At 44.2% G+C, this 25,743-nt stretch overlaps 5 protein-coding genes across 5 annotated transcripts; 2 read left to right on the forward strand and 3 right to left on the reverse strand.

The window, feature by feature from the left end:
- Positions 1–1,907: 1,907 nt before the first annotated feature.
- GL218_09051 (uncharacterized protein) lies at positions 1,908–3,658 on the forward strand (the record flags this gene model as incomplete). Its single annotated transcript, XM_033585875.1, has 3 exons — positions 1,908–1,921; positions 1,973–2,216; positions 2,300–3,658. The coding sequence occupies 3 exons, from the start codon at positions 1,908–1,910 to the stop codon at positions 3,656–3,658; spliced, it is 1,617 nt and encodes a 538-aa protein (XP_033440057.1).
- A 435-nt stretch (positions 3,659–4,093) lies between these two features.
- GL218_09052 (uncharacterized protein) lies at positions 4,094–5,578 on the reverse strand (the record flags this gene model as incomplete). Its single annotated transcript, XM_033585876.1, has 5 exons — positions 4,094–4,324; positions 4,406–5,089; positions 5,198–5,229; positions 5,299–5,420; positions 5,472–5,578. 5 exons carry the CDS (start codon positions 5,576–5,578, stop codon positions 4,094–4,096), a joined length of 1,176 nt encoding a protein of 391 aa, XP_033440058.1.
- A 115-nt stretch (positions 5,579–5,693) lies between these two features.
- GL218_09053 (uncharacterized protein) lies at positions 5,694–6,425 on the reverse strand (the record flags this gene model as incomplete). Its single annotated transcript, XM_033585877.1, has 1 exon — positions 5,694–6,425. One exon carries the CDS (start codon positions 6,423–6,425, stop codon positions 5,694–5,696), a length of 732 nt encoding a protein of 243 aa, XP_033440059.1.
- A 4,268-nt stretch (positions 6,426–10,693) lies between these two features.
- On the reverse strand, positions 10,694–13,871 carry GL218_09054 (DNA polymerase V; the record flags this gene model as incomplete). Its single annotated transcript, XM_033585878.1, has 5 exons — positions 10,694–11,197; positions 11,275–12,352; positions 12,402–12,795; positions 12,846–13,337; positions 13,409–13,871. 5 exons carry the CDS (start codon positions 13,869–13,871, stop codon positions 10,694–10,696), a joined length of 2,931 nt encoding a protein of 976 aa, XP_033440060.1.
- Positions 13,872–21,615: 7,744 nt separating this feature from the next.
- Positions 21,616–23,450, forward strand: GL218_09055 (M-phase inducer phosphatase; the record flags this gene model as incomplete). The annotated part of the gene is made up of 5 exons (XM_033585879.1): positions 21,616–21,851; positions 21,905–21,972; positions 22,034–22,256; positions 22,309–22,664; positions 22,864–23,450. 5 exons carry the CDS (start codon positions 21,616–21,618, stop codon positions 23,448–23,450), a joined length of 1,470 nt encoding a protein of 489 aa, XP_033440061.1.
- Between the last annotated feature and the right edge of the window lie 2,293 nt (positions 23,451–25,743).

Here is a 25,743-nt window from a genome sequence, read left to right on the forward strand (position 1 = left end):
AAACTCTCAGGTTCTGTGATCGAAGGCAGGGCACGAGATTCTACCATCCGTGGTAGAAATATGCATAACATTTCCTCGTTAGAACCCTCGGACCAATGCGTCACAATAAATCTGTCCCAGGGTTTAGCAACTGAACGTCGTAAGGAGCTGAAGACAACTTACTTTTGGAATTGTTTCAGTAGGAGGCTACGAAATTTAGTAGAATCGAGATCGGAGAAATAAGAACAAAATGGTATGAACCATCTCATCAGAGGCTCCCGAGTCATAACGTTCGCGAAATCAGTAATATATGGAATGATAGAGTCCATCTTAGCCTGTTGCCAAACGATAGCTATATTTACCATGAGCTGCTGCCATATAGCAGATGAATCGATATCCTCAAAGCTATTTGGGGCTTTCGAGAGAGTCTTGAGAGACTCCAATAAGCAGTTAAGAACCGTCGACCAGTCTCTAATGCGACTACCTCTTCGAACACCGCATATCGTCCCCATAATCCTAACATATAGACAATTTCGCAACGGGTAGCTAATACGGCCCTCGTCTTCAACTGCAATATCTGCTACAAGTTGCGGAATAGGTTTAAATGTTTCAGCAGTTGTATGATGAATAGTACTAACAAGTACACCGCAAACAAGGTCAGTCCATGTTACCGGATCTGAAGAAATGCATTCGTTATTGGGAACAGATACGATGAGCGATTTGATGATCTCGGGTCCACTCGTATGGATAGCATATCCTTGGCCTTTAATAGCCTCAGCAAACATAGTCATAAGTCCATGATGATAGAGTCCAAATTGTCGGCTATCCCTACTACCTTCGAGATCTAGTCTAGCATGTTCAATTAGCAGAGGCAAGGCTTTGTCTCGGTTCGCAGGCGCGGCAGCTTTCTTGACAAGAAAGCTTAACGCTTCGGCTGCGAATCGGGCAATATGGGGAGGATTTCGAGCTTTGCCCAGTAGTGGCGCCAAGGCGTCGAAGGTTGGTCGGATATCTGGTACTAAGAGCTTTGACAGATACTTGAAAAGAAAAGCTAAGCAGCCAAAGGTCCATTCTGTAACTGCAGCATCTTGGTGTCGACTCGCGATCCCAGTGATTAGGGACAAAGTAGTCGGGTAATGCTTCTCAAAACGAGTGCCCAGATCATGCGCTAAGGCCGTAAGTAAATCGAGGAGAGGTTCTAGGGATTCAGGATCATGCATTGATATGTATTTTACCAACAACTCCATGATCTTATCCTCGAAATGTAAAATCTGGGGCAGACTGTCGCAGAAGGGCCGCACCTCTCGCCGGAAAAAGTAAAAGCCTTGGATATGTTGATATCGGCCCATTTCTCCATGCCATTTCGAAAGTATGAAGTAGTTGCTTCGAGGTCTTCGGTTTCAAGATCATGTCGTCGTACTCTTCGGAGAGGATCGAGAGAATGTAGCTTGGAGATCTTTGTAGTGAAAGACTCCCATCGATGATTCTTTTGGTGAGGAGTCCCTCCCCCCTTTCGGGAGGACTTTACTATACGTCCCGATTGCGTTGAGCGCATCTTAGCAGCCAATTCCCCGTTGGGTATAAAAGGGAAAAGGTGCTTGCCGCTCCTGCAGTTAGTTTTGAATGTTTAGGTAGAACCTATTTCTTTGCCCCACTGCAAATCGCATCGCGAAAGAGAACGCAGCAACTTTGTAACTTTTTTTTTTTTGCGAGACGCTACGATAACACGATAAGGACTTCAGATAAGATATTTGATATCCTTATCGATATATCTTATCGTAGCTTCGACGTAACCTCTGCCTACTACAATTTATGCAACTAACTCATAGTTAACTTGATCTCGTCTTCATCGCATCAAGCAAGCCAATTAGAGGTCGCGATTCAGATAGCTTCCAACCAAGCTTGCCTATCTCAACTTATATGCCATCATGGCAGCTAAAATGTAAGTAGACTATTCCAGTGTGTGAATAAGTTAATGTCTAACATACATAAGCATTGTCCTAGGCAGCATCAATTGCAAGTTTGAGTCAGTCTTCCAGAAGCTCGCGACTTTACACCAAAAACAAAACTTCTCCTTCGCTATCATTACGGGCAACCTTTTCAGCGCCGACCAAGATGACGATACTATCTCGCGACTTCTTAACGGCGAGATTCAAGTCCCTCTCTCAACCTATTTTACCATAGGGACGACTCCTTTACCAAGCCAAGTTGTTGAGCGCGTCGAGAAAGGCGAAGATGTACGTTTCGCAATGCCTCATCCCTCTTTCCAAATCGCACAGCTCCATGATTCTAGTAGAACTAACTAAATTCATATATTTAGGTCTGCGAGAATCTTCATTTCCTCGGCAAGAGAAGTATTACTAAAACGTCAGACGGAATTCGAATCGTAGCATTGGGTGGTATTCTCGACAATACCATTATCGGCGGCCAGTCCAAGGAACAACATCTTCCTCTACATACTGCCGACGACGCCAAAGTGTTACGTGGTGCGAACGCAACTGATATACTGCTTACAACCTGCTGGCCATCCAAGGTATGGACAAACTCGAGCAAGGCTTTGACGCCTGAAGAGCAATCCTCCATCGCAAGCACCGATGAAATCGCCGATTTATGTGCTACTCTTAAACCACGTTATCATTTCTCAATGTCGCCTACCGACTTCTTTTACGAGCGTGAGCCTTTCTTCCACCCACCGAGTAGCCCTGACTCCGACCAAAAGCCTATCACGCGATTCATCTCGCTCGCCCCATTTGGCAATGCAGCTAAAGCTAAGGCCATGTACGCCTTCAATCTCGTCCCCGGAGAGGTACCTTCTGCGATTCCTCCTGGCAGTACTATCTCCCCATTTATTGTTAGGACCAATACGAGAAAACGACAAATTCCTACCGATGACAGGGCTAATGGCCACGATCACCACGGCGGTCGTCGTGTCCGCCGTCGAAAAGATCGGTCACCTCCTCCTGGTCCCGATCGGTGTTTCTTTTGTCTTAGCAACACCGACGTAGACACGCATATGGTCTGTGCTATAGGAGATGACTCTTATGTTACTACAGCCAAAGGCCCATTGCCCAGTTCCGATACATTTGCCTCGTCTGGACTCTCTTTCCCAGGCCACCAGCTTATCATACCCCTTCCTCATGAGCCCACTATCCGTTCAATGGGCGAAGATGCCCATAAGACTTACCAGGAAATGGTGCGTTTCAAAGAATCTATGCAAGCCATGGTGGCAACGCAATCAAAGTTCAAATTAGGCGCAGTGACGTTTGAAATTAGTCGGCAATCCGGTATTCATGTCCATTGGCAATTCATACCGATCCCTTCGGAACTGATTCGAAAGGGCCTCGTCGAAGCCGGATTTAAGGTGGAGGCCGAAAATCGCCAATTTCCACCTTTCGAAGAGACAACTCTAGAGTCTGGCATTGACGAGACTTCCGACTTCTTTCGCCTCTGGATTTGGTCCGACGATAGCGACACCGGCATCCAAAGCAAGGAATTGGTGATGCGCTTTGATAGCAATCTGCGCTTTGACCTCCAATTCGGTCGCCGAGTTGTAGCGAAGCTCCTTGGCCTTGAAGACCGACTTTATTGGCAAGATGTCGTTCAGTCTATCGCAGAGGAGACCCAGGACGTCGAGAAGTTCAAAGAAGCATTTAAGCCTTGGGATTTCACTCTAGCATGATCCGCTCAGCATTTTCGGAATTGGCGTTGGTGGCTCACAAAAGTTTTATACCCTGTTCTAAATTTTAACTATACTTACTACGGAGTCTAAGTAAACATCGCAGAGTTACGAAAAATTATATCGTTTATTATAGTGGACCACACACATATTTATATCGATGATTTATATTATATCGCTTGGTGGTGGGCTTATTATTTGGTACATATGATCATAGTTACTCTTGTAGCCGGTTACCATGACGCCTACACACGATTCCAAGCACTATCGCGAAGAATTTATGATTCCGATGAAGATTTTATAATAGATACTTAGTTTACGATGTATTCAATCTTCAAGTAAAGGGAACGTTTAGTCATAGAATTATAGGCAACTTAAATACGTCGTCAATCGTTAAATCGACCTCATAACTTACCTCCCTGAACGTCGCGTTGCTTGCTAACTTCCCACGTCGTCGATATCTAATTTGTCCGCTTCGTCACGAAACCTCTTTCGTAGCCGTCGTTGGTGCCACCATGCAAGCGCACATACGATGCCGACCACAACTACGGCCGTACTACCGGTCACTATCCACCAACGCCGCGCTGCTTCTATGTCTTCGGCAGTGTTATCGCTGAGCACGATGTACGCGTCTGGGTCGCTCAGCCTGGGCCAATATCTCACTGGTACCTGTCCTCGGTGTTAGTCGAACAATCAGTGAAGGGGGAACGTCCATTTATCCCAATTTTACGAGGATAATCATGACCTCACCTTGCAAGCACAGCTTCGATAGACACCTACCAACTGCATAGTAGTACCACCTACCGCCGCAAAGATGGCAAAGAATCCTACGAACACTTGTCCCCACCAGCATATCCTCTTCGCGATAGGGTTGGTCTCCGACCACTGGGTTCCATACTGTATTCTCAGTCGTGCGGCACACGTCCATAAGGCCATCTCACATACTTGGCTAATGGCATAGACAAGATATGTCAGACTGCGGCAGGACAATCCGGCTTGGGGTGTATTATAAGACGTCAGGAACGCGAGACAGCAAGGCGCCAACACTGCGAACAAAGCCCCGACCAGAACATATAAGCAATCTTGGTAGTTCGTCATAAGAGCCTTGCGCAACCCTTCAGGAGATATTCTATCGCTACTCCGATATTCAGAAGATAGTGCGTACTCGTTGATCGCCTCCTGAACCCATTCGCGCTTATTGAGACCCCGCTTCCATAGCTTAACTGTGCGAAATCTACCTGCGAAAGCTGTTTCAATTGGATTGTAACCTTCAATCCGTTCCATAACAAAATTGATACCTTTATACGACTTAAGCTTCTTCAGGTACTGTGTCCAGAAGCTCAACTCATAATCGTCCGTCGGGGCTATAATGCCACCGTCGTACACAATACCGTCGAGCGTACTAGGACTATTTGATGCCAGCATCGCACAGGACTGTAGCATATATAATTAGTAGTGACAAACGGAGCGTCTACTCCACACGAGTATCTTCACAAAAGCAAACTCAGGAATATTTAACGATTTAGGAATGTGTACACATACGATTATAGCGAGGTAAGGAATCACCATCCACCCTAGATGGTTGATAGGCCATTAGTATACAGCAAGCGATTAAACGATAACAGTTCAGAACAACTACTTACACAAGCCAAACGCGAGGGCGTGGGCGGTATCATTATCGCCCAAGTTATTATCAGCATCGAGGACAGTATACACGAAACCGCCCAGGAAGAATAATACTGGTGCCCCTACCGTTGATCCGAAGCTACATTCAGAGTCAGTTCTCTCCATAGAACTGAAGTCAGGCAGACATCACCTTGCTTGTGAATTTAGAAGCGCCTTGAGTTTAGTCGGCAAGGACACAATCTCCCCCCGATATCGACTGTCAAACTTCAACGCCTCGTATTCGTCAACCATCACCATCACCCTTTTCCAGACACTATTGTGCACCAGTTTACTCGTTCTGCGCTTCGTAAGTGGCGGAATTGCTTTCAAATCACTGGAAGTGGTACTGTTGTGACAATTATCCACTTCCAGTTCATCTCTCTCGAGGGTAGCCATTCGAATATTCCCAACGACTATAGACAGCAGTAACTGAGCCCTCAACCCGCATGGGCATAGGCGGAGGTTTGCCATGAGGTGGGTCCATAAATTCCAGTATCTTTCGATCAAGCGCGTACTCGTACACGGCGCTCAGCAGCATCGGACCCGCGAAGGCAAAGCAGATCCCAAGCCAGACCACCGTGTCAAGAGTCATGAGCACAACCGCGCCTAGCAGCCGAATCCAGTACGTCATGAACCCTATGAGCGTACGCGGGTGGGCGCGAAAGACAAAATCCGGGATCGCCAGTCTATGAGTACGCGGGACGTTGGTGCAGAATGCCAAACTTGGTACGATAAACTGCACTAGTGGACCTATCCACTGCTGCATGGCATTTGAGTGCGATATTTCCCATCCCGAACACTGCTCCGTGCACCAGTAGTACGGGATACGGACGACCGGGGCGCCACTCAGGTCGCCATTAAAGGTCGCGCCGCAAGGAAACTCGTCGTTTTGAATTGCAGTCTCAAGATCCTCGATTGAAACTCCGGGTGCCACGAACGATGTTGGTGAGTAGGATAAGTTCCCATCAGAGCGAACTACCAACGAGTCGTTCAGCGCCCGGAGGCAACAGTGCGTGAAGTTCTGGCCCCCTAGGCCGATCGGCAGAGAGCTTGGCGGGTTGTAGGTGAGACCCGCCAGCTGGGGAATTAGATCCCCTACATTCATTTCAAATAGGTATTCGGATTTATATATGATGAGGTTAGAGAGCTGTTGGAGACTTGTATCGGACTAGCATAGGTTTATCTCGGGGACTAATTCGATAATTATACCGTGCTTGCAGGAGACCGGAGTAGAAAGAAACCAAGGTCTTCCCTTCATCGGATAGATACATTAGGTAGATATCAACGTGTGTCTCGGGCTGAAGTCGATAACTGTAGATCTTGATAGCGGTGTATGCACTTCTGCATGACGAAAACTCTCCGAGTTAGAGGATGGCAGTTTGGGTTGAGTGGCGTTCTACATGTCCTACAATACGCCAGCCCTTGCAGAAGCAACATACATAGAAAAGCAAAACGGGGAAGAGGCGCACTCCCAGTTCGCCCAATGGCGTTTTTAGGATAACAAAAACATGTTAGTATCATGTTGTTTCAGTTTAACCTATCCACGACTCGTTATTCCTTACTTCCCAGCTCTAAAATTCTCCAGCTATGGATAATCTTATGCGTTTACATTGGATAGGTGTATTTGCCATGTTTCTCTGCAAGTTATAGTGCGTGTCGTAATATGATTGAGTTATATGTTTAAACTCGAGTTATTAATGCTTCGATAGAGTAAAATATGCAGCATCAATATACTGTCAAATATACTGTAATATCATATATACTATGACAAAATTACCTTTTGGTGAAGTGGTGCGTTCGCTATATACCCATCATTGTCGTTTCTAAGCTCTGTAGATTCCACCATTACCACATACATAGTAATCTTAGGTACCTAAGATACCACAACGTTTATTGACTTTTCATATAGTTACTTTATTAATATTAACGACTTATTAGTTTAAACACCACTATTATGATTATGTATTCTTTGATAACTCTAGTTGCCTATATATACTACTACAAGATCTTTATCCCATCTAATCCGTACATTCACTTTTGTAATTAGAATATCACATACACAATGAAAATTTACAGGAAAACTCTGTAGCACGACAAGGTTACCATGAAGTTATCATATTTCTAATAGTATTGTTAACGTATATAGCCTGTATCTTCAAACAATCTACCAATGATCTTCTAACTAACTGTCACAACTTCAATGTAGAGCCGAAGGTTATGTGATATAAATATATCACAGCATTCTCTTCATTCTTAGGCACTTACATAACATCATACAGCCTAACAGCTACTTACAGCATATTTACTTGCTACATCATCGCAGTTATCTATTTAAACTCTCTATTTTCTCCCCAAATTTTTCGTCCCAGAAAGCATGTCTCCAACAAACAATACTGCCGACAACGGCTCTCAGTCTACCAGCTCCAGCGAGAAGATATATAATTGTGATTGTCGAGAATGCAAATGCACCGAAAAGGTTACCAACCCGTCGATAGATAGATGTACATATTGCATCTACAACCATACGGTGATATGTGGTTAATATTAAGCTACCCACATTTAAGTCGAGTATATTAAGACAATAGTAGGCTGGCCAAATGTTGTATCTTGATATAAATTTTTTTTTCATAAGGTTATATACCTTACGTACCTAAATTAGATAGATAAAAAAAAATAAAAAAAAAGGGGGAGTGAAAAAGGGGGTTGAAAAGGGTTTTAACCCCCCTAATAAAGCTCCTCTCCCATCTTTATGCTATGTTTAATAAGTAATCGTGATAAATAAGGCTTCATGGTTTCATGTAGCAGACGTCGCCCTCTAGTATTCGAATGTTTTATAGATATAGAATCCATCGATATGCTCTAAGGAATAAGGAAAATGTCTATTATTGTAAAGATTTACCCCTTAAACCAACCGGATGAATAAAGTTCTATTAGGCAGGTATCTACCTAACCTACCTACCTAATAAAGATACCAAGCGTACCTTCCTTTATATGTATATATACATAGATTGGGCGGTCAGAGTTGTGGGCAGTTGCGGGCAGTCGCAACAGACAGCCGGCAGTTCCTAAGGAATCGCAACTACCACCACAGCAACAAAAGTTTTTAGGCTTCTATTACTTCCACTTCCTAGAAACAAACGCAGAATTACATTTTATTTTCTCTCTTTATCACTCAGAGCAAGTTTAACAGCTATTAAACATCTAAACACACCACCTTACTTATTACTAAAGCCTCATCTCTACATTGTAGCCAAACCGTACCCAACGACACTTTCCTAGCAATTCTATATTTACAAACCCGGCTCAGAAGTACCAAAGTGGTGTTCTTCATTAAAAACATCATTCGTTTTTTTTTATCATGGTGATGTGGAAGAAGCATCGCAGTACTCGCTCGCTAAAATACCTACCACAACATCTTACTCTTACGCAACATCATGGCATCGAAGAAACATCATTATCTTCCTTCAACAGGGTGGACAACAGGTCCAACAAACCCACAATATACAAATGTCCTAGCACATGACTTAATGTGCATATGCATTAGGTCCAATATCAAATAACTCTACTAATAGCGACGACAACAAATGCGCTAATAGCAAGTTCAACAATGAATATGGTGACCACTTTTGCCAGCGTATTTCTTCATTCTCAAACAAGGCCCAGAAGCCATTACATGCGGCAGTGTAACCGACAGAAGAGGCAGAACTCGGGCATCAAGGACTGTCAGCATAGTACATATGGTACTCTTGAGGACACAAAATACCATACAAGATTGCAACTGGAAATCGTCGGATGATGTTGTCTCCAGTGTGTGTGCTGTGCTATTGAAATTGGCCGTGAGTCCCACACGATACCTATACTACCAAGCGCGGAAGGTTCGCCTAAAGAAGCGCGCGGCAGAGGGCGAGATCGCTGCCGATGTATGTTCCTATAGTCAACATACACCTATATTGCTATGACAAAATGGGCTAACTAAGAATTAGGTGCCTAAGATATTAAAACATCGCGAGCGTATTAAATAACATCAATGACCCGGGCAGCCTTCTAATATACTTGGATCTCCTCGAGAGAGCGTCTAAATACGAAAAGGATTGAAGTAAAGACCTTCTTACGAGAAAGAACAGGTGGTTTCTTCTCAGGCCCTGAGCAATGCAATCACGATAATTGCAACGAGTGGCGTGATGAGCAAGCGAAGAAGACGCGCACCCCAGCCCAAAAAAATATCTTAAAGCAACTACGATCTCTTTCAAGACTTCGCAACATAGGAGGGAAAGGATTGAATTTACAGAGTACTAAGTAACTACAGCCATGATTCAAGCCCATTTACAGTCGAACAGAAGGGGATAAATATTATGACTAGAAAAACAATGCGACTACGCGAACTTCTAAAATAGTCATTAGTCCTCTATTCGATAGGATTTGGGTGTTGAAGATGGTCCCCCCACGGGATCTGATAGGGAAAAAGCCGAGACGACAAAACCGATGTTACATAGGGAAATAGACCAGTGTGAGAAACTCAGGTAGCTCAACGGCGATAATAGAAATATTTTTTTTGTATAGATTAGGCAGTTAATAGGCTTTCTACCTTACCTACCGTAGCGGCAGTGTATGGGTTTCAGGAAGGATTCCATGCGTAGATTATCATATTACCCATAATAATGGTTAAAATGGGTAATACCATATTTTATAAAATTATAATTCTTTTGTAAAAAATCATTCCTAGGAAAGGAATGATTCCTTAGAACTAAAGGCTCTGATTGGCTGGAATAAGTGGGATTAAGGTCATGTGACCCCCAAAAACCTTAAAAATTAAAAAAGCTAGGATGCCTGGGACTCGAACCCCAGGCTCCTAGCCCCACCACAGCACGTCCCACTAATGCGGGAGGTTTTGATTGAGCTAGCAGCTTTAGCGGGTGGCCAGTCCTCTAGTGCTGTTGAAAGTTTACCCGTTTTTGAACCTTATTACCCACACTTTCATTTTTTTAATATTGTAATAATATTTATCCAATCAAGATTCTAATTCCCGTACAAAAAAGGATATCCCATACAAAAATCATTCCACCCCCCAAATATCATATCTCAAAACCACATTTTGCCGGTATGGTAACATATGTGTCTTCATATTCATTTCGCTATCCACCTTTTGTAATCCCTCCACAATCAATGCCCCGCCCCCTTTACTAGTCCCGCAACTCATTTCTCAGCAATACCCGAAATCACCACCCAGATTACGCTGCATGCGGAAAGGAGGTTCTACAAATATTACTATATTCGGTATCTTCGACTGACTCTATATACCCGGATATCCACCCATTTAGCTAATGCAAATCTAGTTGCCTGGTTAACGAGTACCTAATCCGGACGTAAACATTCTTACGACTCCCCTTCTTGCTGCTGTTGTGATTGCTGTTGGGCATTTGCCGCGTGTCCCATTCCCCAATTAACCCAGTCGGTGAATAAGAACCCCGGTAGCTTGAGCGTGCCCTTTTGGCACTCGGTAAACGTCTGCGCGTAAAGCGCATTGATAGCGTCGACATGATCGCCGGCGGGGGCAGCGGCGACAAGGCTCGATGCGACGAGTAAGCTAGCCATCGATGCCGCACGGCCGTAGGCGTGAGCTACATCCTTGGCTGCCTGTTGGTGGATCTCACGCATCAGCGCCAGTTGCGCTGTAGCGTCAAGCTCGTGCTTGTCGCCGGCGGCCCGTGCCTTCTTGAAGGCTTTGGAGAAGTTTTCAATAGCCGCGACTGCCTTGTTAGCGAGAGGCTTGGCGGTGGTGCTGTGTACGACTTCTAGGAGTGGTAGGAGGAGGCTGAAGGCCAATGGGTTAGCAGCCTCGTGCTTGAGGTAGAGGGCAATGAAGTCGAGGATGCGGTGCTTGAACATTATAACCGACTCCTTGGCGTCCTCTTCTCCTTTTTCTTTCCTGTATTCTTTGCCCTCTGCTTGAACACCTCGACGAGCTTGTCGTCTAGCGCCATCATCTCGGAATCAGTCATGTCCGAATCATTATCTGACGATTCGGCCTCTTTATCTTTGTCTAATCGATGGCTTCCTAGGACCTTTGCGAGAGCGTCGTCAAGGTCTGCAAGTTCTTTAGCATCTGCTTCTCCTTGCTGATCATCTTCCTCATCCCCTTCACCTTCGTCGTCATCTTCGTCGTCGGCCGTCGCCTCAGCGCCATTTAAAGTAACAAATTCAACATCGGAGCCAAGTTCCGAGATTTCGTCCTCCTCCATGTCCTCAGCTTCATCTTCAGACCTGGACTCTTCACCATCGTCCATTTCTACATCCTCGTCCTCGAGGTTTTCAAATAGGGCTTGGTATCCTTTCTGGTTTTCCTCCGCGAGAAGTGGCTCCGTCAAAAGCTCGAGAGCTTCGGAAGAAATCTGCGAAGTGAATGCCTCAAACACCTGCTCGCTAATCTGCCGCATCATTGGTGACTGTCGAGAGACTAACGCGAGTAATATCTCCACCAGAAGTTCTGAGCTACCACCTTCCTTGCTCTTCATCTTCTCGGAACACCTCTCTAGATCCTGGAGAATGCTGATAGCATCTGGTGCTCCATCATATAGTTGTAATATCGTAATAGCATATAACAGAGCGAGGCCAACAGAAGCCCCGGCATTCTTGCTATCTGATTTCTTGCTTGTTTTCAGTAGTTTTCGTATGGCCTTTAGTGCGTTATCTCGTTCAGCCTTTATCTCATCACCCATATCCACTGCCGAGGGCTCGACAGAGATAACCGCATTACAGAGATATTCGGCATCATCTCGACGCCTCATGACCTTTCCAATCGTAGAAGCGAGTAATCTGCGGAATATTTCTCTTGATTTCTCCGATAATTCTGGTTTAAATTGTTTTTGTACAGAATACGCACATGCTGCTAGTTCTTTTACTCCAAGCTCGGCGACATTCGTACTCTCGTTATCGGTCGAGGCTTCGGATGCAGGCTTTGCCTGGGTGGCCAATTTAGACACATAGCCGGCATACACATGTCTAAGCTTTTCGACGTCGCTAGCTGCACCACTACTAGTAGGTTAATCAACTGACCTATTTATAGAATGATATAACAACTTACTCGTTCGCGACGACGGGATCTCGAAGAAGCTTAAGAACATTCTTCGCATTATCCGGAGTAGCCCACTGCAGCAGGTTCTCGATAGTCTTAGTACTCGTTCGTTGATCAAAATCGTAAGCCCCAGCTTTTCCAATTAGCTCGTTTAGGACTAGCAGCAGGAGTTCTGGCGAGACCTGCACGGCTTTCTCGATCGATTGTAGACTTTTCAGCGCAGCCCGATGGAGATATCGATCCTCCTTGGCAGCTTGGTTCATCAGACACTTCATTAAATTCCGAGTAAATAGTTCCTTAGCAAACTTGACTTTTCCTGTCGCAAATCCAAGGAGGAATTTTTGGAATATGACGAAACCCCGAAACTTTTGTGCGTCAGAAGCATTCTTGGAAAAAAGACTATCTAGAATTTTAATTAGAATAGTTAATACGTCACGGGTAGAAAGTACTTACCATCAATGACGGTAGTCCAGAATAGTTTCAGCTGGTCTTTGCTCTGCTTTCCACCTGTCTCTTGATTGAGGAATGTCTCGAGTAAAAGATCCCAGACAAAATGCAATTGGGCGCTCCAGCCGCCTTGCTTAGTTTTGGTGATCGCCGCGTCCTCTCCGTTGTCTTGTGCCACATTATCCTTCAATACCCGAGCCACTTCGGACAGTACACTCGGATTCATAGGATCGTGCCAGGGGTTTGCCGGTGTTTTCAGGTTGGGATAGCAACTTTGTGCCTTCATCCAGATAGCAATGCCCTCAGCGGTCTTGCCGAGCCCAATATCAGACAATTTCTGGAGCGTTGCCTCTGCTCTTCCCTGTCCCATCTGTGATAGCGATTCCACGATAACCCATCCACAGTGCGATCTCATCCAGACTTTCTTCTCAGCCATATCCAGCAGCAAGTCCAAGACTTTTAACCATCGCGATTCTTCATCGAAAAGGGTCTTGGACTCTACAAAACATTGTAGACCAAAAGTCGACCGAAGTAACAGTCTCTCTCCTCCTGCCCAGGGATATTTCCACTAGAAGTTGTTTTTTCCACCAGGATATTCAGCACCTTGTCGAATGTTAAGCCAGTATATTTTGACTCGGCGAGGTTGTTCGGACCGAACAGCTGGTTCAGGATTTCTGCTAATACAAGGCTGAAGCCTACTCGGGATGCATTACGTGAGCTCGCAAGTCCACGGAATAGGCGATTATCGAGATGCCTTTCAAGTGCGGCTTCCGAGGAGACCAGAAGCCCGGTCACGATCGCATCGGCAGCAGCAATTCGTTCGTCGCTATCGGCACTTCCAAGCAATTCGTATACCTTAGCTTCCCGTTTTCGAGCTTCGCTATTTAGGGTTTCTGTAAAGGGGGTTTTTTCTAAGTCAAGGTTGAGAGCTTCGATACCATTTAACAGAGACTGTTCCGTTTTTGCGCGCTTCTGCGTAGGCTGGCTGCCATTGGGACCAGCCTTGTTGGCACTACGCTTCCTTTTGCCCATTATGAAGAAGATGCTCGTGATATTATTTCTAACGGATGTAGAGAAAATGGTAATTTAGACTTTGGTTCAGTTGACGAAATCAATTGGCCTAGTTGTTACAGTAATTTTGTAGCAGCATGCGCTGAGGACATTGCTAGTATTAAATTCTAAGTAACAACTTTTTTTTTTTGCGACGATAAGATTCTGATAAGATTTTGATAAGATCTCGATAAGATCCTGCCACTTTTTTACAACCCCAAAACGGCAGGCGGTGGATTAATGTCAGCTAGCGTACCTCCACCCCACCATTCTAGGTTGAGCTAAGTTAGCTGCTTTTATGCGTCGCGTAAAAAACGTGAGCAATTTTATAAGTACAATTTGACGTCATATCCAAACAATAACACGAGGCTCTTATTCTTCCCCGCCCTGAAAATAATTCGAAGTTGCTTTCGCTAATCTTGGAACTTAGCACTTAAAAGTTGGATGGTTGTTGTTGTAAATGCTCTTTTTGGACCCAAATTTAACCATCAAACAAGTTATATTCAGACCTCTTCACGATCTACCAATGTCGCTACCAATTGTCAACTTAGCTCTATGATAGCAAGAACCAATGCAAGTTCTTACCGATTAGCGCAATGTGCTTAGGCCAAGTTTATAATAGTGCATTCCGGTAATGTGCATAGTGGATTTAGCTTTCAATAGTTCCCCTTCCCCTCGTTCTTGTGGGGATTCTCGTGAGTGTGATCGGCTATCACGGAGCTCATTCGGCGCTTGTACTCAATCTGTCAATATAGATTTCACGCATGCTTTAATAAGTTGAATTACCATGCGGGGTCCCTTAGTAAACCTGCAATGAGTTGTTGTGGCATGGTGCATTTAAACACATAGTGTAAAGTGGCATATGATAGAGACCATACAATTCACCTATGTACCTACCTAAGTATTTAACGTCCTAGTTATCTAAACCATGTTGTTCTGATTATATCGTAACTTGAAGGCCTAGAATTAGGAAGATAGGCGTTATTTTTCCCGGTTGCTTCAACTACCAACCAATGCCCTTGTTAAGGGGAAAAGTATAAATGAAGGTCCTATCAAACACTGTCCAATAGGTGTTAAAGTTGCAGGAAGTATGAGTTGATAGAGTCTATATCAGAGAGATGGACGCGCCGGAAAATTAAGAGTTACTGTGTCAATATAGTTCTTGGCAGAGGTGATAATCTCCCTTTGCCTAAATTCATTAACGTAACGTCAATGCCGACACTGAGACAATGGAGGCATAAAAGAGGTTTCTTAAAGTTAGCTTTAATGTTTGACTATAAGTGAAACAAGAGATAAATAAACATATAGGACTGCTTACTTAGACTTTTCCTATGGCAGCATCATATAAGGTCGTTGTTTTTTTATTTACACATGAAAACTGGTGATGAGTTTGAAGCTATAAATAGGGTTTGGTATCAATGATAAATGGTTTTATCAACAGAAGGGTATTGGAAATAGCACTTATTATGATGATGTTTCATCGTAATATAAACATAGCATTAATAAGATAAAACATGGTTTATATGTAGCTATATAAATAACATTATGGATTTAATAGATTACTATCTGGTAGCTCTTTAAGATCTATGGTTGATTTTAAGCTATTTTCACATATTTCTTACATGCTTCTTTCGACGGGTAACTAACCATTTACCTAACCTGTAACATTTAAATACCTAAAGACTGTCAATAGCTAGGTAATGAAGCTAATAAGAGATTATCTTTCAAATTTGTCCCTAACCTTGCATAGACAGGTATATAATGACTACGTATGTATACCTACCTAATATATGAGTATCCTAGTGCATCTTAAGTCGATGTATATAGGTTTAAAGACATTATTTAGCCGAGGTGTTTGACAGCACATTATATCGTTAAGTTTCTACGCATAATTGCCTTGTTTTATATTCAAATAGTAAGTAGAGGAGTTGGAGAGAAAAGTCTCCTTACTGGAGCATGGTCACTACATCTAGCTATATGATTGGTATCAACTCTAGTAATTGCTAGTCTTTCCATAGTTACAGGGCCGTAGAGCTTATGCTATTCTATATTTTTTCACGATTTTACTTGGTTCTCGTTCAGTTGCTGCGCTGAGTTCCATAAATCTAATACAGCTAACGTTATCGGCCAATGCAATTTTCACAGTCAATGGAATGCTGAACAATTACACCCAAGTCTTGGTAAAATATGCATCTCTTTGGGTTATACCAAATCCGTTTCTCTGAATCGAACTGCTTAAAGAATAGATTGGTAGTTAGTGTAAGGCGACAAAATTTGGTGGCAGCGTAGTTAAGGGACTAAGCTCGTTCTATTACGTTCACCAGGAGCTTCGTGGCTAGTTGAGGCTCTGGGTGGTATGGCGCATGAAAATCATACCACCGGAACCTGTGAAAATACAGCAGAAACACAAGCATCTGCGCCATTTTGCATGGATCTTACTCTCTTCGAAGCAGCTCACTCTCGCGTTGGAAGGCTGAATCCTGCCGGCATGTGATCAAACCGCGCATTCGATCAGGATTCCCGAATCCTAAAGGAACCGAACTAACCGCTCTGATAATTTGGACAATTCATATATGTGAAGGATTGAATGATTTAATAGCCTACTATATCTCTCATGGTCCTCTTAAATTACAATGTCTTTGACGATTGCTAACGTTGAATGTCAGAATATGTATATAAACTACTAAAGCCGGTTGGTACCGCACATATATGGGCCTGGCTGCCGCACTCGGGATATAAGAACAGTGCATGATATCTGATGACGATATATGCGGCTCTAATGGAAACATTGTACGTATATTTCGTGTTGGAAGAACGCTAAACAGGATTTTCCGATTATCTACGACCCATTCGCATGGACTCGGCCGTTTCAGAGGCTGTAGTAGTCAGGTGAGATATGTTGGCTGTGTGAATTTGAGGTCCGTCGAAACGGGCCAATCGGTGTTCCTTAGTCTAACCGTTATTGGTTCCATGAGGGCGTAATAAAGTCGATCGCATCTGGATGGCCCAGAGTCTTAAGATGGCCAGGGCTGCAAGGTTGTGTAGGATTTCGAAAATGTAACTCTGGAGATCCGAGCTTCCCCAAGCTCCCATGTCTTTTGCCCGCAGCTTTAAGCTATTTGAAGCTTAGCCGCCCCTCGTGATATCGTGATGGACATGGGTAAATGTTTACAGTGACACGCGAGCTTGCGCGGTCTTGGTATTTACTTTTTGTACCTGTTAAACAACCCCTCTTCTTCCCATCTTTCCTTTTCCCATCTCCGCATCTCGGCGGACACTTACGGGTACCCCCTTGTTAGATATCAAACAAGCTCGTGCAATCTGAATCACACACAATTATTTGATCACAGTCGTATTCAACTGCTGGCGGGTCCTGTTAAATATAAGATGGCACCATATATTGTCTCATTAGAAATAGCCGCTTATTCTCCTGATTTCATGAATCGCTAGTGGCTTCAAATGTATTCTTGGTATTCTAGATTAACCGTTAAAAGGTTCGTTATCTAAGGGATTGCCTAGTCTGGAGGTAGGACTTCTTTTGCGACAGCTGAAGGTGTCACTAAATAGGCGCATTGAGCTCGGCGATAGTAAGCGCGAGGTTGGCAAGGCAATCTAACCATCTCATTGGGTCTTCAGCTGCTTTCTTCCCCGACTACTGTGATTCGCCTTATCGTGCTCGTTGCTGCACAGTTATGCAGGTAATCCGAAGGCGGTCAGCACGACAGCACCCGATTACCTATCTATGAAATGTAAACAATCAACAGTGATCAAGATCTCAATACCTTCTAATACCTTCGGATCTTGTTTGCTGCACAATGTCGACTATTGTAAAGCGCATATGTTTCCGACTGAGTTTTCCGACCAAGTGCACCGGTGCGAAACCGTTTAACCTAGAGACTATGAGGCTAGAGAGCGGCCGTGAAGATCCTGCCTTTTGTAGGAACATGTAGATGACGTCTGCCACGAGCTAGGAGATCGTGGTCTTCAATGTGCGATCGAAGATGGTCCACATACTATCGATTTTGTTTCCCTATTGTTTAAAAAGCTACCGAAAGGGAGCCGATAAGATAAATCCGGACTGTCCCCAGGCTTAAAAAGTTTCTGGTGGCTTGGACTAGTGCTGCAATTAATTTATCCTTTATGTGATATATCTAGGGCTTCGCGTTGCCGTAGAGATGAACGGATCCAACATTTGGATTGGGATAATGGATATCGAGTAAATAAAAGCCCCTTTTAAAACTTCAAATTAAGGCTTCGTTACCTCAATTTGAGCTTGTGAAAATAATTTCCCCGAGTGAGGCTCAAAGCGTAAGGGGTGTTAGAAGCCTTTAAAAGTTCTAGAGCTACCTAGTTCCTCCACATCGTCGTACAGTACGTCCGCTCGCCTGCGGCCATAGCACCATAAGCGTCGGTGAGGTTCAAATTTTCAAAATAGACTGATGGGGCTTACGCTTGCTAAGTCCAATCACTACCGGACACGCCGCAAGCGAGTCTGGGATTGATAATGAGTGTCATTTCGATATTGTAAAAAGCACACCATCAACTACTTAATACTGTCTAGATTGAAAAAAAAAAAAAAAAAGCTTCAAGGGCAAGCTAGCGAAAAATATCGATTACTTATTACTTATCGGTGCGGCCCGGAAGAAAGTTCCTTGCCGTTTTCTCCCTCAACAGGTCCCAACACATAGTAATATATATGTATATATGTAGAATGTAGACGACGGTAATCCTAGGTAATCCATGCGTATAACAAACTAGGGTCGTGCTTATTGCTGCAAGCACCGTAGCAACCGTCAGAAGCTAGGTAATAAAGCAAAGAAGCCCCGGAAGATCCTTCAGCGCACTGTATCGTGGAACCCCGGAACTCATTTGAAGCTCCATCGTAGTTAATGTACTGTTCACATCTGATAGAAGCACGATACGGTCATATATTCGAAACAGAATATCCGTCAAAAACATGCAATGGTCTCTCAAGCGACATGGTTCTTCGAGGGCTTACAAGATCTGGGGTAACATCATTGCGTTACCTGACGGCGTATTGGTGCTCGGCTTAAGCTGTTCGGAGACGCGGGTCCGACTAGGTACCGGCAAATGGACATGGCGGATTCAAGAATCAAGCAGGGTTCATCTTCAAAAAAAATCTAGCGTAGAAAATCGTTAACTGTGGCGGACATCTGGTAATCTTTATAAAAGAACCGAGACTTAGAGAAGCAATAAGACATGAATAAACGTGGTATGAATCAGGTAATCAGACCAAGACAGCCTCATTCCCTTGGCCAAGTGAATTGTTCCGGGGAAATATTATCTTCATTGCAGCTGTCGAAGTTCTATATAAAAAATCAAGACTTAACAATTTAACTGGTCGGGTAAAGTGACGACACTATACAAGATACATAGAAAAACGTAGTCGAGTTATTCCGAGGGAAGGCTGAGGACCATGCCATGCTTTGGGAGATTTTTTCGAAACTTCCGCTCGAATAGCTCGTCTCAGCCCGCAAAACCTTGCAATTGATACCAGGGCTAATGGCCAAACGCTGGAAACTAATTGGTGGGCCCGTATGTATGTACAAACAGATGCACTCGTCACAGACTAGGGTATTCCCTAGACTAGACGACGAATATGTCCTTCTGGTGTTTTAAAGCCTGTATGAGATATCGGTATGAAATATCTGCAAGACGATCGCCGAGTAGGTATAGTAGGTATAGTATATATATAGGGCGGAATCTAAGCTAAGCTATGGTATGCATAATTCTCAGATGCATTAATATGTCGATAATAGACGGGTTGTTACCTCGGGTAGCTGCCAGTTAAGAGGATGAATAATAAAATGATTAAGTGATTGTACCCTATATAAGTATTTGGTATATAGGATGTTGGTGGTGAGAGGAACGGTAGCGACGGTACGTTTCCGTGTGTTATACTACCTTTGTACGAGCTATCTATGGATAGGACTACTTAAATCCAAGCTCTTTATTCACTTGGGTGAACATGTCTGACGAAGGATGATCAAGTAGCCGAGCGGAAGAACTGTCTCACTGAGCATTGAGCATGATTCGGTAGCTTTGGCTTGTGGGATCGCGATTATTAACATACCTAGCCCAGGGATGTGGATAGTACCTAGGTAGGTATGTATGTACCTACATGATAGTGGACATACATACATAGTGTATGTACCTACATGTGTGTACGGATCCGTACGCATCTCCACTTGGACGAATTGAAAGATATACGTACCTGATGTAGGTGACCTGTTCAGCTCGTGTTAGAGGATACAAAAGTAGGTGGACAATCCAAGTTTTGGGTCCATGATCTGCATATGCTGCAAATATGAAACCATCAGGGCTTTGCTTAACAATGGGATGTTTGTGAACTTCAATTGTCAGGGCCTAAGATACAGTACTAAATAGCAAAAAAAAGGATAGAAATACAAGGCTTGCAAGGCATTCACCGCTAAAGCTTGCTGGTTGCTAGGTATGATGTAACCAATTCACACGTTTCTTACTACAAAAGAATAGCTTCTAGCAATTTTAGCGCCCCGCTGTCCCACCAATGGAACCAATCCCACTTGGGACCCTGGCGGCTTGGCGGGTAAAACAGTGAGCAACGACACTAGGTACCTGGTAGCTGCCATTTTCAGCTACAGGGCAACCTGGGCAACGGCGAGCACCCACTGGATTGCCCTGGCGACGGTAAGTTAGTGGGCACTGAAAAAGACTGTCCTGAGCTGGGATTGGATGCGTAGGCCTAGGACAGGCCTGTGTTACCTCGCAACCACCATTGTAACTGATTTCTCCACACTACTGGCTACCGGCTTCTGCAAACCGTCAGCTAGAGAACAAAAAGCATCAAAACCCCTTCTACCTTTTTCACGTTCACTCTTCCCTCCTGCAGCCGACCTCTTAAAGTCGACGTCCCTTTCTTAACAACACCCAGGTGCCGCTTTCTACGACAAGTTTATACATGTCTCTTAGGGGTAGACGTGTTCGGCATAACAAAGTGTTCATCTTGGTGTCGTTTAGACGGGACGATCTAATCAGATCTGATCTACAGTTCACCGGTCACCGGCTTAGGGATTTATTCGATACTGCACCGATAGACTTAGCGACCAATTCGCCACATCCGATAGACAATTGACTCCTAAGCTTGCTATAAGGAAAACCCGTACATCTTTCTACTTACACCTGGACCACCGACCTTCCTATTTAGGCAATTCTTACTTCGCAGTTCAGCTGCACAAGGTACGTGCGAACATTACTTGGATATAGCTTCACCCCGCAATATTCAAATACGGGAATTTGCGAATAAGCGCATCTGAACTATTAAATCCTATAATTGTACTATACCAATTAGAATTGACGAGATCTGAGAACTAAAATTTTTGTAACTATAGTCCCATTGTACATAAAATTCGGTATTCAAGGCCAATTCGACCGAATCCTACGCCAATTGGAATCCAGGATTACGAAACTACCTAATTCCTTAGACTTAAACATCATCTCGATCGGCCATTAAACTCCCTGGTATACAGGAACTTCAAGGAATTTAGTAAGAGTTGGTTTCTGGGAGATTAGATACAACCTGTTACATCATAGAATACGGGGAGCATTCGTTAACTACGGCGCTCGGTATATTACAGTCGTATCCTACAAGTCGATTGTCATCAGAAGTAAACATTGAGGAGTAAAGGTTATTATCATACATCCTCAGTTTTGTCATTCATCAACTATGGATGCCTCTTCACCTTTGGCGGCCATGCGCCCCACCCCAACTCCGGCTTGGGGACAACAGTCTCGTCATTATTTGCCTTCCCGGAACCCTTTCGGATCCGGTAATATTGCTATTCGCGAGCAGCTACATCGGTCTAACCCTGATTATTTCAACTCGACAATCCGAGGTTCTTCTCCCGCTGCTAGTCTCGCAGCAGATCTTTCGCAAAACTTCCGAATTGATAGCGAGGATAGGTGTGTTGAATATACAATACTGAAGGCGAATTCGTACTAATATGGTTATTTAGTCCCCGATTCCCGACTCCGCGTCGTGCACTTTTTACATCAAATATGATGGAAGCCATCGAGAATCGGGGTATGTTAGGAAAAGTGTCTTCGGCACGGTAACCGGGCGTTAAATACTAATATTTAGATAGGTTACGTTACGACTCCACCGCTACCAGTCACCTCCTCTCCTTTGGGAGGATATGATGCTATGGATATCTCGCCCTTACCTAATAAGGAGCCATTCTTCAGCTCATTTGAGGTTGCCTCACCTACGCCTCAGGGGACGCCTGGGGATGATGTGATGATGGAGTCGCCCATACCCGTGACTCGGCAATCTTCTATGGGCTTGGAGCCGTCGAAGGTGTTGTTTGAGTAGGTTCTATATTGTAGTAAAAACTGGCATGATCTTAGTAATACTAATAAGAGGCACAGTAGCCGAAAGCGAGGAGGATTACGCCGACCCTCTTTATCTCGAACTAAGGGCCACACTACCAGCGCTCTTCTCTCTACGAAGTTGCATCCAGAAAACCAAGTTTCTACTTTTCGCTTTGGGCCCCAATCGGCAACAATGTCTCCTGGCGACTGTTTCGACGACTCTCCCCTTCAAGATCGGAGACCCTCTACGGCGCATAGCCCTACCCCTGGCAATGCTGGCTGTGCTCGGTCCAAGGCTCAGTTCGCAACACTTAACGGGGCTCGAGATATTCGCACAGGCTCAGGTTCCCCTATTCCTAGTCACGTTCGTCGGGTGTCAAATCCATTTGCACGACCTCGTCGGCAGTACCGTCGATCGATCAGCATGTTTGACAGCCCAGACGATGTTGTCAAGGCTAGCTCAGAAGAACCTGCTTCCCGTAGCACGTTGCAATCTGTGATGGATGTTGAGGAATCCCAAGACCCGATTTTACCCCATTTTTACCCCGATGCGAGAACGATAGCATCCCGAGAATTTCGAGAGATACTTTCCTTGATGTATTAGATGGAAAATTCAACGATGTTTACACGCAGAAGATGGTAATCGACTGTCGATTCGAATATGAGTATGAAGGAGGTCATATTGACGCTGCTATCAACTACAATGACAAGGAACTCCTTGCGAAGCACCTCTTCGAGAATCCAATGCATGGAAAAACATTGTTAATTTTCCACTGCGAATATTCTGCTTGCCGTGCACCAATGATGGCCCGCCACATCCGGGCATCGGACCGCATGGTCAACGCTGAGTACTATCCGAGACTTACGTACCCAGAGGTCTATATCCTCGAAGGGGGATACAGCGAGTTCTTCATTGAGAATCGCGAACGATGCTACCCGCAAGCCTACGTCGAGATGGGTGCTGAGGAGCATGCTAGAACTTGCGAGCGCGAATTGGGCAAGTTGCAACAGAAGCGAAAAGGTCTGGGTAGAGCCAAGACCTTTGCTTTTGGGCATCGAGAGTCAATGGTTGAAGCTTCTCCTACTGCCCCTGAGAGACGCTATGAACACCCTTCGCCGGTCATGATGATTGGCAACTCACCGATCCTTGGCAACAACCGATCGCCTGCCCGTCGCATGGCATCCTTTTAAATATCCACAAGCCTTTTCCAGGCCAGAGCAACTCCGAGACTACTGTCTCTTTCCTATTGACACTACTAGTCATCGTACCACCTTCATCAATTCTTTGATGTCCTTATTTCCGACTGGGTTATTTGATTTAGTCGACTTTGTTTTTATTATACCCATTTTTCGTTTCAGCATTAGACAGGCATTTGCATAGCATACCGGTCGGTTGCATTGCCCTGAGCTATGTTGGATCCGGTATCTAATCTGCTCATTTGGCCGGTGCCTCTTTTTTTAATCCTCATAATTTGTTATCAGAGCATGGCGTATGGTTTTAAGGGTCTGGCGTCTGGTCTTTTTTCACCCAGACACCCGACCTATTCTTTCGACAGATATCAAAGCTTAGGCTTCTGAGTCCCAACGTCGAGACATCCTGTTCTGCACTTCCATTTCGTGTGGTGCTTACTCACGAATCGCTTATTTCCTTACGAGTCTGACTACTATTTTCTACGATTTCGATGCTTCCTCAGCAATACGAGGAAGTACTACGTCCGATATGATCGCGGTCCATCACGATCCACACTACCTGCCACTACGATTTCCTTATTTTTGTTTTTGTTTATGCATTCCGGAACTTTTTCGGCACGAAGACCCGCATTACTCTCGCCCCAGATGAAGCCGTACTATTTACGCAACCCAAGCAGGAAGCCATGCCATGAACGAGATGCACTTTGGGCGAAGTGCAGGGGGGTTCGGCAAAGAATTACACATTGCGTTGCAGACGTTAGGAGACCAGATTGACTGCGGACACGGGAAGGGTTGTAAAACCAAAATGAGAGCCCACGTTATTTTCCAGGTATTAAGGAACTGGGATATGGCGTTAGGGCTCGTGGTCTTCAACGTGATTATACCTCCCTACTCATCTTGGGTGCAGGATTCATTAGCTTGACCATCTTGCTGCTGGTTGTACATTAGTTACTACTGCTTTGATACCTGGTCCCTAGAGGTTTGCTGTTATGGACGCATGGATTTATTTGCGCTCCAGGGGGGTGGTGGATGATACCCGGTTAAAACCCTCTGGTCTAAGGGCTATGTAATATAGCTACTTAGTAATATGAAGTGCAAATTGCAATACGCAAAGTAACTACTGTATTTGAAGCGACTATACTAACATTAACATTATAGAAGGTAAGTATTATGTGGCAAGTTAGTTTATTCACGAGGGACTCTGAACCCTCTTTTGTTAGAGGGTTATTACTGTTACTTCATGTTTCAACTAATTCAGTATTCTCGATCGTCATACACCTCTACCAGAAAACTTGGCAGAGCAGGGTGTAGGAACTTCCTTGGTACCGGTATTGATGGCTTAGAGATAGCAACAATGAACATAGTAGACTTAGGAAGTGGCAATATGGCATTGCTGCTCTATTTAGACTAATAAGGGAAGAGCTTAATATCTATAATGTTGATCAAGGAATCTCTTTCCCAAAGATGTTGCTTCTTTCATATGTGGTCTGTGCTTCTAGCGGCAATTACATGCATGTTTTAGGTAGGTACGGCCTGGACCCACATCCGGCACGGGGCGAGTGCGGGGGCCGATGTGGGTCCAAGCGGAGCCGGTACATATCGGTACATACTGTTAAAGGAAAGAGAGGATGGGTCAATACTATATCTTGCATGCACCGAGAACGCAAATACTTCACATATGCAGTTTATCTAAGAGAGTAAGAACCCTGCTCTGTTATAGGGACTGGTATGATCAAAGCTGTAAAAGGACGTATACAAGTGTTAGTGAACTTTCTTTTATGGTGGTCTCTGGCGGTTCTCAGATGGGAGCAATATCACAAATAGATGATATTGAGCTAGGTACCTAATCTATAGATGTTGCTAAATTGAAGGAATCAATAGATTTCTGGGAAGCAGCTCGATGTAGATCTTAGATTGACCAAGGAAGTAGGTGTGTTGATTATAAATTTAAGGTAGGAGCAACTGGTTTTTGCTTCATATAGAGGTAATTAACTACATGTAAGTACCTGGATACATATGTTATTGGTAGAGATTCTATTACAAGATAGAGCGAGAAACATGGAAACAGCATCGTTATTCCGGAAGGAGCTCTAATCAGGTACCTGTGGCTATACATACTGGGAGTACCCCTTGTTCTGGATGTCTCATTTAGGGTCGTAATAGCTTCAATTGAAATATCTAAGTATATTGTATGAATCTTACATAGGTATTTAGCAAGAAATATAGTAGTCTCTGGATACTGAGGAAAGTAATTCATCATGTCATAGGTAATTTATCATACTTTACATTTTGA

This window comes from Daldinia childiae, assembly GCF_008694065.1.
Source record: "Daldinia childiae strain JS-1345 chromosome Unknown Scaffold15, whole genome shotgun sequence".
NCBI classification, from domain to species: Eukaryota; Fungi; Ascomycota; class Sordariomycetes; order Xylariales; family Hypoxylaceae; genus Daldinia; species Daldinia childiae.